At 38.3% G+C, this 16,008-nt stretch overlaps 1 protein-coding gene across 1 annotated transcript in view; it reads left to right on the top strand.

Moving 5' to 3' along the window:
* Positions 1-16,008, top strand: part of LOC107702585 (tyrosine-protein kinase transmembrane receptor ROR2-like) — an 89,441-nt gene that overhangs the window by 69,956 nt on the left and 3,477 nt on the right. Inside the window, exons 4-8 of the mRNA XM_016504942.1 lie at positions 6,096-6,392; positions 8,161-8,191; positions 13,398-13,519; positions 15,130-15,432; positions 15,712-15,969. Of these exons, the coding sequence (XP_016360428.1) occupies positions 6,096-6,392; positions 8,161-8,191; positions 13,398-13,519; positions 15,130-15,432; positions 15,712-15,969 (1,011 nt within the window). The remainder of the gene's footprint in view (positions 1-6,095; positions 6,393-8,160; positions 8,192-13,397; positions 13,520-15,129; positions 15,433-15,711; positions 15,970-16,008) is intronic.

Below are 16,008 nucleotides of genomic sequence, written 5' to 3'. Positions count from 1 at the left end.
CTTGATTTTTTTTTTTTTTTTTTTTTTGCACAAGTGGCTGCATGATGGTCCATTCCAACTATGTTCGTGAGTCTTCTTCGTTGTTGTCTTCATCTTCTTTTTTCTGCAATATTCTTATAAATTCTGAATCATATGACTAATCTCTAGCTAATTTGGCTCTATCTAATTCTTTTTTCTTTCAGTAGTTAATGCTTTACTTTGTGCTATTCACAGTATGTTGTGCTTTAGTAAAGTGAAGTGACAAGTACAGCTTGGCATGTTGGAGTGGTTGCAGCTTTATACTTTGTCTTGTTTGCTCTTTCAGTTGCACTGGCATCTATGCATGAGTAATAATGGATTAGTGTAATATTAATTTCACATTCTGCCTGTTCTAGCACGCTGACTTTACCTGACTGTAAGTCTAGCCGCACATAGTGGTTCTCAGTGTCGGTGCTGTGGTTCACTGATGTTGAACACGTTCCTGTACAGTAGTGGCTGTCTCATTATGTCACGTCTTCAGAGCGTCAGCTGAGCATGAGCACTACACCCTCGCTCATGTTTACAGATAGAGGAGGGCCTGTAACAGCTTGCCTTTACCACAGTGAGGGTGTATGGACTCGTTTGTTTTCACGGCTTCACTTTCTCAGTCATTCACAGTTTGGCTTTGCGACACAATTGGGCCTTTCATGCCTCAGTTTCTTCACAAATCTTCTGTGATGTGATGCAGATCTTGTCAATGCTGCCTTGGTTTGATGGTGGTCGTTTTTCTTTTTGCTGTTTCGGTCTTTTCCTGTCGTCTTTTGTTGACTGTTGAATTATCTGCTGCTAGGGATTATTACCGTTTCATGTTGTTCCTAACTGAACAATGTGTTTTAGTTGCCTTAAACCCAAGAGTATACTTTAGTTTTATGCATACTCTGTGGTATACACATAGAGTGTGTGACATAAATTTAGCCCATAGCACAGTATACGTGTAATGTATGCATGCAGCCTGAATTTTCTAACCATGCTTATTCTATACGCACAGCTCACAGGTGTTTTTTTTTTTTCATTGCAGTAATTAGTTGATCCACATAGAGCTGGCAATAAACAATATCATATCAAGATCACCATAAAATACTGTATGTTGATAATAATAAGCTTTGGATATCTAACAGTCTATCATGTAGAAGAAATAAAGGCGACAGCAGCAGTCAGTGATTGTGTCTAATAAGTCTGCATGTTCTGTGTGTCTCTGTGTGAATGAGTGCTGTAGTTTTGTCTGATACACAAACTCAGACGTGTTACGCTCGCGGTGATTTCAGCATCTGTGTCTCAATATATGAGGACATGAACACATCAACTTCATCTCCAGAGCTGCTCTGAGAGTCACTTCAGCTTTACACTGTTTCATTTGAGAAAAAAACTACCGTCGTATACACACTGAAACACAAGAATACAAGATCTTCAACCAAATAAAACCGCCAAATAAAAAAAAAAGTTTTGGTTTAACTTGAAGAAATTATGATAGAAATATATTTCTGTCGTATACTAAAATGTACTTCTGAAAGTAGTAATAATAATAATATTCTTTTTAAGGAATATCATACAACCAATATATTTTTTTATCCATGTCTGTTGTGCAGCATCTTATTTGACAAAAAAATCCACAATGTTTTGTTGGAAATTGTTATATTTCTATTTGATTATATTTTAAACGATTGGTGAAATTGTTAAAGTTTTATTTCATTAGACACCATTTATGATGATAAATTTGTATCAAATCATAAAAAACAGAATTTGGGGGAAAATAAAACTATAAAAAACTATAAAAATTTCATAGGGCCTTAAATTAAAAGATATCGTACTCTGTGGAGTTTAGTTGTGAACAAACAAAGTTATCTTTACATTCATTCTCAAGGTCTAACACACAAGGAAAACATTTCCTTCCACATTTTAATGGTAAAGGAGTATTGTGATTAATTTTAATATTGAATGATATGAGAAAAATACATATTGTGGTAATATTTTTGGCCATATGTCCTGATGTGTTGTTTCACAGTCAAAAACTGATGCGAGATAAACGCAACTCTAGTTCAAGAGTACAACAGCATCTTTGGGCCAGTTTTACTAAACAGGGCAAATTAGTGCGAGAGCGCAATTCCAAAACAGCGCCGATGGGTGTGGACATTTCTGTGGGTGATTTACTAACAACGACACGCAAATTAAAGAACACAGACGCAACATCTCATTTAAATATCGACCAACGCAATATACCAAGCGCAGCGCAAATTAGAGCAGTCGCAAATAAAAAAATAAAGAAGCCACAGTACGTTGAAAAGAACCGGAGGCCAAAAAATGCTAGAAGTTGCATGAAGTTTTGATAGAGCTGGTTTTGCTTGACTCCTAGTTGAGGGTTCCAAGTTGTCTTTTATTTCCTGAAGCAAATTAAAAAATAACATGGCTTGGCAAACGATATTTTCGTGTTCTTGCATTCCAAATAAATTACGTGTGGAAAAAATCCTCTCCCTTCTACCACGCACTCTCTCATCTCTGCCAAGCATCCTCCTAGCAACAAATTGCAGCCATTTCAAGCGCAAAATAGTTTGACATGCTTTTTTTGGGCGTTAAATAATGGCGCAAATACCAGTAAATTGACGAGCACAAACGTTAGTAAAGCGCGTTGCGTGATTCATTTGAATACTCTCCTCCCATAACTATTGCGTCTAGAAGGTTAACTCCTACAAATGCATATTCAATAAAGTCAGGCACAAAAATAACTGTCCACACCTTTTCAGCGCTAATTCTTCACTGCGTGTCTTTAGTAAAACCTGACAGTACTATTTTAACGCCAAAAGACGTTAAAATCGGTCTGGTCTGGCCCTTTATCGGTCGCTAACTTCAGGAGAGAAATAGCGCAGACACCAGCCAAAGATGAAACTGCATGTGTCGAGCGCGTTCACACACGTTATCAAATAGAGTGTCCATTGAGAGGCTACATGTTTGGCTGTGCTTGTTTGCCAAGAATTTCTGTAAAAAAACAAAGTATACTTTACAAATGCTAGTCTGTGGCAAAAAGCTGCTTGTAGCCAACGAACACATTTCACACTAGTTTGAAACTGATGTAACCGGCCAGCATTTAGGGGTTTTGGGATTGTTGCTACAGACAGGAGGAGAATGATGTTGTAATCTACACCTAGTCTGTATTTAGTTGTGGAAAATGGTCACCAGCACAACAGAAAACAATAAACTGTGAGGATTAAATGTGCACAGGGGGCGTCTTTCTGCCTTTCATGCGCTTGGACTCAGCTCTTGTAATCATTCAAGTGTAGGTTGGACAACTTGGCAACTGCGTGTCAACCCATTTAAGGCTACATACCACCCTTATGATGGCTGTGGCTTGTGGATATGATCTCAGATCAGGTTGGAGAGCGCAGGGGATTTCATGTCTGCTCGATAAGGCTGAGGCCTGTATGACTGTTTATTTGAGCTCCGTCTGGCTCTCTACTTACTATGAGCTCACACTTCTCAGGCTGAGCTTAGCCAGGCCCGACGCCTCTTCTCTTTGCTCTCTTGCCGTCACTTTCTCTGTTTTCCCATCATGCAGTCCTGTTGCATTTCTCACCTCCGCACCATCGTGTCATCTCTCATGTCTCTGTGAAGAGCCGAGGCCTCGGACTCAACACACTGGGGCCAGAAACTGTTTTAAAACTAAAAGAACAATCCTCCATGGACACATTGGCCATTAAGGGTCTGGAGTTTGGGAAGCTCTGCTCTACCTAATGAGTACAGTTTATTTTTCTTGGTTTGTTTGCTACATTGCAGAGATCTACAAATCATAGGTTTGCCAAAACAAACAAATCCCCTCCTGAGATGTTTCTTTCATCCGCAGTTGTCAGGATGGGACCACTCGACGGAAGATGTTTGTTTTGATCTGAAGCTTGAGTTACTTAATCCAGATGTGCTTTCCCAGAGTTGAGTAATTCTGCCGTCAAACGCAGGGGTCAGTGCTGTGGCAGTTTGACCTTGACCAGTCAGCTCGTGTTTATCTTGTCCCATCTGAAAATAAGACAAAAACTTTAGCTAAAACAAAAAATGTGTACAAATGCAACAAAATGAGAATTCTTGCTGGAGCCAAACATTCTGAAGCAACTTCAAACATAGCTCATGCATTGAATTTTGATGTTAATAAAGCAATATCACATGAGCCAGTGTTTTAGAATACTTCATATAACAAGTATGTAAAGCAGACAAGTATTTAAATAAGAAAAAGATGAAGATCCTCTTGTGTGTGGGAACGACTGTCTTGCGCCACAGATTCAGGATCTGCCAACTAGGTTCAAAAGTGTCCCAGTTTCTGTTACCAAATTGAAAAAGTCACATTAACAACAAGGGTTTTTAAGGAGTAACAAGGAGACAGCACAATAATTGTATTCTTGCTTTTACGGAACAGTTCAATAAATATGAGTTGAAATTGAGTAACTTGCATATTAGAAACAATGGACCCTTTTAATACTGTTAATGCAAAGTTTTGCTCCTATCTATCTATCTATCTATCTATCTATACCTTGCAATAAATACATCTTGGTATATATTACCTTGGTATTAAACTACAAAATAAATAAATAAATAAAATAGTTACCACTGCTGCAAGGGTGTTTCTAATACAACGGCTGATTGCCGTAATCAATCTCTTTATAATTTTTCCATCTTTTCTTTTGCTATTGGATTAAACTAGAATGTAAAAATCACATTTGCTGTAGTTTCCTCATTTCAAATTCCACATCTGGCACCCTAAGTGATCCACCTTGACTTACTTGATTCAGTGACTTTGGACAAATTGGTTGAGTGAATAATTCAGTGATTCATTTCAGGGCTCCAAACTGTGACTAAAACGGTCGCATTTGCGACCAAAAATATTAATTTGCGAGTGAAGTTTTTGCTGAGGTCGCCATTGGCGACTATATATATTTACCTGTTATGACTTAAAAATTTGCATGTAATGCCTTTTTTCCTGATTGTTTTACGATGCGCATCAAAGTTTTAGTGGAAAAAAGAGTTTAAAACAGTCATCTCTGCAGCACAGCAGCGCTGACACACACCTGATAAACGCAGCTCAGTTGTACAGCGCGAGAGAGATCGAAATGACGGACACGTGCAAGTAAAAGTATGGAAAAGCAGAGTCTATTTCGTGCACAACTTGAACAAACTGCACCATTATCGCAAAATGCTTTGTTACTTTTTAATAAACAAAGTATCAACTTTAAAATGATGCCAAATTCATAACGAAATTCAAACAATAAATACCGTTTTGGCGCTCTTTAATGTAGCAGGCGTGATCGCTTTAGCGCCTCAGTTCAAGCAACAAGTGAACCCATTATATCTTTGTCTTTACTACAGTAGTACATAATGAACATGAATTAACATCAAAACGTAGCCTATTTTATAAGAAAGCCTACAGTACAACTTACTGAAAAATGTCTCATTTAAAAGCTCAAACTGCGAAAAACGTGTAAAACTTGTAAACATTGCAACGTAATATACATTTACCTCAGAATAACCATTCGGTGTCCATAAGCTCATCAGTCAGCTAGAAAAATAACTATAAAGAAGAGCATTTTGCTATATTTATGCGCTATTGGATGTTAATATTTTACTTAACCTGTTGTCTACATGATTCGACTTCCCCTATACAAAATTGCATTTTACTAATGAAGAAAAACAGACTGAATGTGTGAAAGACATATGACAACACTTATAGGATGCACTGAGGAGGAGCCCAAACTACACTCAGTGGCCAAGTGATGCTTGTTATGGTCCATGATATTTGTACAGATTCTGTGTCATGAACAATTCTTTGTGGCTATATATTTCAAGTTGGAAAAGATGATGTAAAATTGATATTTGACTTGTTTCCATTCACAGCGGGTTTTTTTTCTTTGCGATTTTGAATCCTGATGTGTGTAGAAACCCACACATCAGTCAAACCTTTAAATGGTTTCAGTGTCTCAAGCTGTTAGTATCCATCACAGTCATCTCAGTGAGGATGGGGGGTTGATTTCTTCTCAAGCCTGCATTGATGCTCAGGGTCCTCACCTTTGACCCCTCTAACAGCCTTCCTTTCCCTTTTCCCTCAGGTTATTTCCTGGAGTTTGTGGAGCCACCAAACAATATAACTATAGTGCAGGGCCAGACGGTCACTTTACACTGCAAAGTGGCGGGCCACCCGTGGCCCAGCATCCGCTGGCTTAAGAACGATGCCCCGGTGGTGCAGGAGCAGGGCCGAGTCTCCATCCGCAAGACAGAGGCTGGATCCAAGCTCCGCATTCAAGACCTGGACACCACCGACACCGGATACTACCAGTGTGTGGCTTCAAACTCCATCAAAGTCATTGCGGCTACTGGAGTGCTCTATGTGCGACTGGGGAGTGGAGGTAAATAATTGCTTTTTAATCTCATTTTAATTATTTTCTGAAGACTTTTAAACATAATATATTAATATATATAATAATATATTAACATTGGAAAGAAGAAGGTCAAGACAAGATTGTATGGTAACACTTTAGCATAGGGACCAATTCTCACTATTAACTAGTTGTTTATTAGCATACCTATTATTAACATATTGGCTGTTTATTAGTGTTTATAAAGCACATATTCTGCATGAGCATATTCTACATCCCTAATACCTAAACTTAACAACTACCTTACTAACTATTAATAAGCAGCAAATTAGGAGTTTATTGAAGCAGAAGTCATAGTTAATGGTTTGATAATAGCGAAAATTGGACCTTAAAATAAAGTGTGACCGATTGTATATTTAGCATATTATTTAAGGAGAAATTACTGGATGTGATCAAATAAAATGAATGAATGACATGCATTAATTGAAAAAAAAAAAAACAGTTTTGCAAAATATGTAAATGTGTACTTATATTGTAAATACACTACAGTTTTTCAGCAAAGACTGATTAAATTGATCAAAGGCATTTATAATATTACAAAAGATTATTATTTCAAATTAATGCTGTTCTTTTGAACTTTTTATTCATCACAAAATATAGAAAAATGCATCACGGTTTACACAAAACTTAAGCAGCACAACACTGACAAAAGAAAATGTTTCTTGAGCAGCAAATCAGCATATTAGAATGATTTCTGAAGGAATATATGACACTGAAGACTGGAGTAATGATGCTGGAAATTCAGCTTTGATCACAGCAATAAATTTAATTTTATAATATACTGAAATAGAAAACATTTTTTCAAAATTTTACAATATATGGTCTTTTGCTTTCTGATTGGTTGAGCTCTCTTCAGAATTATGGGTAGTGTAGTTCTTCAGGAATTCTTCAGAAGAATTATATTAAAATCACATTGACTTATAGCTTGAGCATATTTCATTCTTCAGCTTTGTAGGTCTCTCTTGAAAGCTTTATACACTGCCGTTAAAAATCAATTTCTGTATGGGTAAAACGAATGGGAGTTTTACTTCCAGTACCCTGCTGTTGCACTCCATGGGAAGACGGCACAAATTTCCATTCATTTCTGTCAGGCCAGAGATTTGTTGGCCAAGTTTGTGCTTTTAATGCATAGTTATTTTTGGAAATGATTGCCGTCACATGAAACCCAGCTCAATTAAATATACCTGTGTGGCATCCCAATATAAACTCCTCTCAGACATTTAGTTGCTCACATCGGGGACTACAATCAATGCGTTCTCTTTCTGTCATAGCTCTAGTGTTTTCTTTCCTGTTCACCTATTTTGGCTTATTTTGGGAGTCCGTTGATTTACAGACAGACTAAAGCAGCAGTTTTACAACCATATGCGCCAAATCTCACCCTGGCATCCCTGGATATTTATAGGAAAGCAGCAGCATAAATCTCAGTGTTCCTGCATTAGGACTCAACTTAAGAAACAACTTCCCACTGTTTCCTTCTGGGGGAAAAAATCCCTTTTATGTGCGTACGGTAAATTCTCCACAAGGAGCGTGTCCGATGTGAAATACATTATGCTTTTGACAGGTTTAGGACCTTGCTTGTGCCGTGCCTCCTGCTTCTCTGAAAAGTCAACTTGGCTTAATAACATTGCAGCTTCCCTTGAACTGAAACGGCAAATTAGGGTTTGTGAAAACAGCTGCTCCCGAAGGGAAGATCATGTTAAGACGCTTGTCTGTAATTCCTCCTATCTGTGTTTTACAGGACAGTCACCGGCCCATGGAGGAGAAGACTCGTAAGTACTGCTTTTGTCAGTTTGTCTCCGTGTGCATTCGCATTTTTCTGCTGTTTGTGTTTCTGTAAATAAATGTTTCATCATTTCCACACAGTAAATTGCTTATTCCAACCCACTGACCGCAAAAATACACACCCACAAATGGCCTAAGGTTTGATGTATTTCAAGAATTCATTTTGAAAAGAGTCAGATGTTGGCCGAATTTTTGATTTGTCACCACATTTCTGCTTAAAATGCCCAGATCGTGTGTGAACTGTAGCTTTAGAAGATTATCTGATTGATTTGACAAATTTTGTTTAGTGCAAATCTCTTTGCTGACTGTCTTATAATATGGTAAATAAGTGTCATCTACATATTCATACTCGTACACTCTTTCTATTTGCTCTGTTGCTACGGCATGTATAACCTGATTTGTGGAAATAAAGCAGGACCTGAACCATAAACGCAGACCTGTATCCTGGCTTGAAGCAGTAAATCTGACTTAACTTCCTTAAGAGCCGAAGAGAGGGCTGGCAGACACCTTCGGTTGGGGAAGTTTTGTGGCAGGTCCTAATGTTTCCTTTTCCAGGTTAAATAAATGGGAGTGTAATGTCTGTGGGGATGTTTTCAGGGCAGTGCTCATGTTAATAGGATTCATTCCTGCATACTGACATACTGTAGAGCAGTGCTATAACGGTGCGGTCACGTTTCTGTTGTACGGCAAATTTTTGTGGCCAGATCCAGTCATTTCAATAAGAAATGACAAAATCCGGAAATATGTGTGAGGGTGAAAAAGATTGGTTGACTGCACTGACCGACGGAAAGCTGTTTGGTTTAATAATGACTTCTGTGTGAGCTGTGCTTCATTTATCGCTAGACTATTAACAATGAACTTTTTCCCTGTGGAGTTTGGCCAAAATCTTGCTAATGTGACCGCATCTAAAGTGAAGTTCAGTAAATGGAGTTGGACATTGATGAAGTCTTCAGAAAGAACAGGAGTAAAAGAACATTGAATGTATAGTGTACAAGTCAAATGGACCACGTTTTTGGTGCTTTTTTTGGTTAAATTTTATTGGAGCTGTATTAGTATCTTGTTGTGGTGCGCTTTCTCAACACATCCCAGAAAGATCATGTGTTAGGGATGCATGCATGATCATTTATGCTACACATGCGTTGTGGTCTCAGGTACCTTGTGTTGTTTTAGTGATCCGATCACACCTGTATTTAGCACTCACTGCAAAAAAAATTTGCATGTTGATTTCAGGTGGAAAAGTGGTCTTGTCCTGTTTCCACTGGGTACGGAGTTGAGATGAGAACTGCAGTCAGATGTGTGGGCCTTCAGCAGGCAGAAGCATTTTGGTGGTCAAATTTACAGTGTTTGTCTTCCTTCAGTTCCTAGTACTGCATATGTAACTCTCTGCTAGACAGCACATCCTGTGTTCAGCGCTTAGATCTACACTCTAGTAGTGAAATACAGAGTTCTGGCATGAAACTCTAGATGGCGCAGTCTGATAGGTCTAATTCAATCTGACCTAATGACATCATTATCACATGGCACAGCTGATTGGTTCTCTCCTGTATCGGTAGCCAATGAGCTCGCTGCTCAACATTCAAATATATGATTAGTGCTTGCAGTAGCAGTGCGGTTTGCTTCAAAAACCCTCCACCTTCCCCAGCTCCACCTGTATAGATCTGCTACGAGGTGATTCATGTACACTATATGGGGGTTATTTCATGTATGTTATATTTGCAGCAGCAGTATTTCTTACATGCTCACAGCAGCATGTTGTGGATGTATTGGCGGTAGCAAGTCTCGGTACTTGCTCTGCCGCAGCAGCAGCATAGCAAATCTATCTATCTTCTGCCAAGACCAAATACATTAACATTGTCATGTACATTACCATGCCAATCCCTCCGAGAGTTGTCATGACAGAAGTGAGGTTCAGCAAACGCCTTGACATTAACCTCCATGTTAACTTCTCTTCCTGCACTGACCAGTTCAAAACAGATGTTTTTATCAGGAATACAACATTTGTCCAAGTGTTAAACACGTAAAAATGATTCCTGGCTTTATGTAAATGTAAGGGGAACATACCATGTTGTGCTAGAAAGTGCTTTTCCCTTGTGCAGTGCACAGATTCTTTGAAGTTATATAGTCTTAGAGCTCTCTGCATGAATGAAGGTCCCAGACTGCATTTGTTCTGAGGGATGGCGAGGATAATTTGTGGTTAGAGTCATTAAAGAAAGTAGAAGAGCATTAAGAAGCACATGTACACATATTTGATAAAGGCAGAGTATTGTTTTTCTCTGCATAAATGGTTACAGATGAGCATGAGAAGCACAAATCTCCAGTCGTGTTGCTTACAGCTTGACAGCCTCATTGTCTTTCACACTGATGTGTGTGTGAATGTTCAAAATGTCGTTCTCCAGCTTTTCTTGAAAGGTCAAACTTTTATGCAAAACTAATATCCAGTTCTTGTAAACTTTGCACTGCTTACAGCCATCAGGGAAAGAATGCTTTGCATTTATTTAATGCAATATTTTCAACAAAAAGTAGGAAGTAAATCTGAATCTTGTTAGGCTCGAGTCCTCAAACATTAGCTTGAGAGAAAATTCCTTGCTCAATCCAAACTGCAGTGAAATTGTAACCATATGTGATATTGAGGCTAGCCGTAGCAGAAGTTTAGGGCATTGATGGTTACGCTGGCAAAATGCCACAGTTAGGAGCAAAATCAAACGGGAATAGTGCAAAATTCCTTCTGAGAGCAGTTGTTTTAGCACAGCTTCACGCTACATCTATTTCAATTGAACGTCTCACACATTCACAGAGAAGAGCTTACTTCCGATTTGAAAAATAAGGCAGCTATAATATTTTTAAACATTCAAAGGCAACATCAAGGCATCAGACATGCTCTCAACATGTTTCAAAAGAGTTATACTGTCTTCTGGCCAAATTCAAACATAGCTTTTATTAGGGGTGTAAACATTGTACTGAAAATTTTCGGTATGGGGCTTTCAGTTCTGTACACATGTGTACCGAACAAATACAGCGTTGTTTTAACCACTGCACGAGTGGAACTTCATTGGAAACTTAGTTTTATACATTGTTACTTTTGATAAGAAACGAAGACTCATCTTTCAAATGATGTCTTTTTTTTTTCTGGAAATTCAAACAATAAATGCCATTTTAGCACTCTTTGATGTGGCGTGACAGATCGCTGTATAAACGGATCATCGCTTCCTCTTTACTGCTAGTTTTAACGTGAAATAAACATGAATGAACATCTAATGCCTCGTGTAATCGCTCGATCAGTGTTTCAACCGCAGAAAGACGTCAAAACAAAATGTTGCTTAGCATTTCATTTACCTCGGGCATGTCATCAGTGTCCACAGCTCGTTAGTTCGCTAGAGAAATTAAGTCTACACATGCGTACCAAACCGAAAGTTTTCGGTACGAATAAGTGTATTGTTACACCCCTAGCTTTTATGTATCCTTTGCACATTTCATTGAGCTTGTGAGAAAAGATGTATTGAAAAAAATTGATTATACATACAAAAACGTTCAAAGAGTTTGTGGAGAGTAGCATTTTTTTCTTTCTTTCTTTTTTTTTAAGACACACTTTTATCCAACACGGATGTGTTAAACTGATAAAGACTGACTGTAAGGACTTTTACATTGCATATACATACACTTTACAAACATAATTCAGTTGTTCTGTAGAGCTTTCTATTCATCAAAGAATCCTGAAAAAAACTCAACAGTTTCCACAAAAAATATTAAGCAAATCAGCATATTAGAATGATTTCCGAAGATCATGTGACACTGAAGACTGGAGTAATGATGCTGAAAATTCAGCTTTCCATCACAGAAAAAAACTAACATAGAAAACAGTTATTTTAAATTGTAATAATAATTCAGAATATACTGTATTTTTGATCAAATAAATGCAGCTCTGGTGAACATTAGCAACTTCTTTCAAATACATTAGAAAATCCTATCTACACCAACTTTTGAACAGTAGGTGGTGCTTACAACTCATTTCATATAAAATTATAGATAGTAAAGCCGTTTGAATGGCTAGAAATAACTTTAAATGAGTGTTTGTGAATATTGTAAATGAATATTTCACTTACATACTCATTTGTAAGTCGCTTTGGATAACAGCATCTGCTAAATGATTACATGTAAAGGAATATTTTGGCCAGTATTTGTGTGTACTGTGTATTTTTATGTTTAGAGTTTCTTGCTAGCGTCATGCTCTTAGTTTTAACCAGCAGAGTTTGCATTTGTTCCAAATGCATCACTTACAAGGTTTGATTTCGGTTGGGACGCTGCCTTAGAAGGGAGACAGGAGACTCTGTTTGGATCAGAGCCTGACTCCCTATCGTGTTTTAGCTCTGGAAATCTCTGCTGTTGTGAGTTGACAGTTCATTGTGAGACTAAAACAAATGTGTCTGTTGTGGAGAAGAGAAAAAAAAAATCAAGGCATCAAGTTCAGAAGCCTTCAGAATCCAACTCCAGCCAGTTCCCGAGTCATCACATAAAGCTATTTGTGTTTGGCCAGAATAGACCACTTTTATCCAGTTGGTAACGGCATAAACAGCAGAGATGGATATCCTGAGCAGCAAATACTGTGATTTTGGTCACTTCACATTCAGATTATGATGAGAGAAACAGCAAAGCCCAAAGGTAGCATAATAAACAACCATCGAAAGCTCTTCAGAAGTGCTCCAATCACAACACTCAAACCACAGTCCGCTGTGAATACACTTCTGAATCGCTTTGGCTTAATGCGAGCACCTAGATTTCCCGACTCTGTGAACAAGAGGTCACGAGATGCATGGAGACTCCCTTAACGTTCATTAATGTGGTTTCTTTGCTGAAGCCAGCAGGATATTCTTTTAACATTAGCATTAGAAAGCTTACAAATTGGCCAGTCTAGATGGCAATAATCCTACACAACTCACATCCTTGAAAAACGATTAAGTTCAAATGATGGCATACACTAAATATAAATAATAATACAAAATTAGCGGTGAAAGGTCATAAACACATTGTGATATGCAATGCGGTGTTTGATGTTAGAAATTCAAAATTGTTGTCATATGTGGGCCTGACTGTACAGTGTACCGCTTTAGGCAAGTTGACTCACTTAATATCAGCTCTGTGTGTCTTTCAGGAAAGTTATCATCTTGTTCATCACTGTCTGTCATTGTCTTTTCTCAGAACGCACGAGAAGGGTTTCTGCCAGCCGTACCGTGGCATCGCGTGCGCTCGCTTCATAGGGAACAGGAGTATCTACGTGGAGTCTCTGCAGATGCAGGGAGAAAGTGAAAACCGCATCACTGGTGAGCACTGCTGGGAACACAAGCACAGTTTATCTGTACATACACACTATAGGTCAAAAGCATAGACTGTATAAAAACATGGACGTAGTGTCCGTGACGTCACCCGTAGGTTTCTGAAGAGCGTTTTTGAAGCTCAAAGTGGGCCATCTTGGCATCGCTTCACTCCCAGATCGTGTTGGTTTCACGAGAGAGAGCGGGAGGTTGCCGCTTGGTCAAAAGTTAGGAAGTTGTATTTTCAAAGCCTATTAAATGTAAAAAAAAAAAAGGCTTTCAATTATATTGTAATGATGAATAGCTGTAATTAATGGCTGAAACTGAAGGAAAACTGCATTTAATAGGTGCCGTTTTTATGTATTTAAAATATATCATCTTTATATTTGTTTCTACATTAATTTGGAGATTCAGTGTGAAATTATGACAATATCAATATATTAATGTTATTAATTGCGGTTAATTACAGAAAAATGTGTGATTATTCGTTTAATCGATTGACAGAATTGTTTTCTATTTGAATATATTTTCAAATGTAATTTATTCCTTTGAAGGTAAAATTTTAAGCAGCAAATACTCAAGTCTTCAGTGTCACATGATACTTCAGAAATCATTCATAATAATCACATCAGTATTAATAATGCTTCTTCCTATTATCAATGTTGAAAACAGTTTTTGCTGCTTAAGATTTTTATTCAGGATTCTTTAATTAATAGAAAGTTCAAAAGAATACATTTAAAATGTCCTTACTGTTACTTTTGATCAATTTAATGCTGAATAAATGTATTCATTTATTTTTTAACAACAACAACAAAAAGATGCAGCAAAAACTATTTTCAGTATTTATGATAATATGAAATATGAAAAACACCAAATCAGCAAATTAGAATGATTTCTGAAGGATCATGCGACACTGAAGACTGGAGTAATGCTGCTGAAAATTCAGCTTTGATCACAGGAATAAATTACATTTTAAAATATTTTAACATTAAAAACAGTTATTTTACATTGTAATAATATATTACAATATTACTTATTTTCGTATTTCGCTGTTCTTTTTATCAAGTAAATACAGCCTTGGTGAGTTTAAAAGACTTCTTTCAAAAACATTTAAAACATTTGAATTATTCCAGGTACACAAGGTTCCAAAACGGGCATTTTCAGAGGGCTGGTGTAGAACAGTGGTCTCAAACTCAATTCCTGGAGGGCCACAGCTCTGCAGAGTTTAGCTCCAAATCACACCTGCTTGGAAGTTTCTAGTGATCCTGAAGACACTGATTAGCTGGATCAAGTGTGTTTGATTAGGGTTGGAGCTAAACTGTGCAGAGCTGTGGCTCTATGCCATAGAAGAACCATTTTGGATTCCCCAAACAACGTTTTCTTAAAATAGCAATTATAGTGTGAAAAACATTTAAACAACATTCAAAATAATCAAAAGAACCATTTTTCCACTATAAAGAACTTTTGTGCATTGAAAAGTTTCCTTGAATGTTAAAGGTTCTTCATGGAACCATCAATGCCTGTAAAGAACCTTTAATTTAAAGAGTGTAGTGTGTCATGATCATAGACACACCTTACATTCTGCTGTTCTCATTATTTTTCATTGTGTTGTTCTCCAGCGGCCTTCACGATGATCGGCACCTCGACCCAGCTATCAGACCACTGCTCTGAATTTGCCATCCCGTCTTTCTGCTATTACGTCTTCCCGTTGTGCGAGGAGGGCACCAGAGGTCCATGGCGGCGCCAGCTCTGCCGCGACGAGTGCGAGGCTCTGGAGAACGACTTGTGCAATGCAGAGTACACCATCGCACGCTCCAACCCTCTCATCCTCATGCAACTCGAGCTGCCCGCGTGCAACCTGCTTCCCCACCCCGGCTCGCCAGAAGCTGCCAGCTGCATTCGCATCGGCCTGCCACCGCAGTGTAGGTTGACTTGACTGAACTCGAAACCATAAAATGGGGTTAAGAGCCAAGGAAGACTCAAGGGAGGGTTTAATAAGCATGAAATCCAATGTAATTGGCTCCCAAGCACCCTCAATGAGCAATTAAAGCAAGAGGGGGCCCTCTTGTGGTGCATCTAAAATTTCTTGATATATAAATGATTGTCTATAACTCGTACACACAAATGAATATTTCAGTTACTCTGATTTTTATTTCATGGTTTGAGAGAAAACACTTTCTAATTTTCAATCCTTGTTAAAGATTCACCCCCAAATCACAGCTGTTACAACGGAAGTGGCGCCAACTACAAAGGCACGGTCAGTGTCACGAAATCAGGCTACCAGTGTCAGCCGTGGAGCGCACAGTATCCACACAGTCATCATCTGACGCCTGTTGAGTACCCTGAGCTCAGAGGAGGCCACAATTTCTGCAGGAACCCCGGAGGGCAAATGGAGAGCCCTTGGTGTTTCACTTTGGACCCTAATGTTAGAGTGGACGTCTGTGACATTCAGCCCTGCAGTGAGTAGATTATCTTTATGACCCTCATGGGCGGGAAAA

Source organism: Sinocyclocheilus anshuiensis, unplaced genomic scaffold, assembly GCF_001515605.1.
Source record: "Sinocyclocheilus anshuiensis isolate Anshui unplaced genomic scaffold, SAMN03320099.WGS_v1.1 scaffold210, whole genome shotgun sequence".
Lineage (NCBI taxonomy): Eukaryota > Metazoa > Chordata > Actinopteri > Cypriniformes > Cyprinidae > Sinocyclocheilus > Sinocyclocheilus anshuiensis.
The sequence above is the reverse complement of the archived record's forward strand: the minus strand, read 5'-3'. Positions and strand labels throughout refer to the sequence as shown.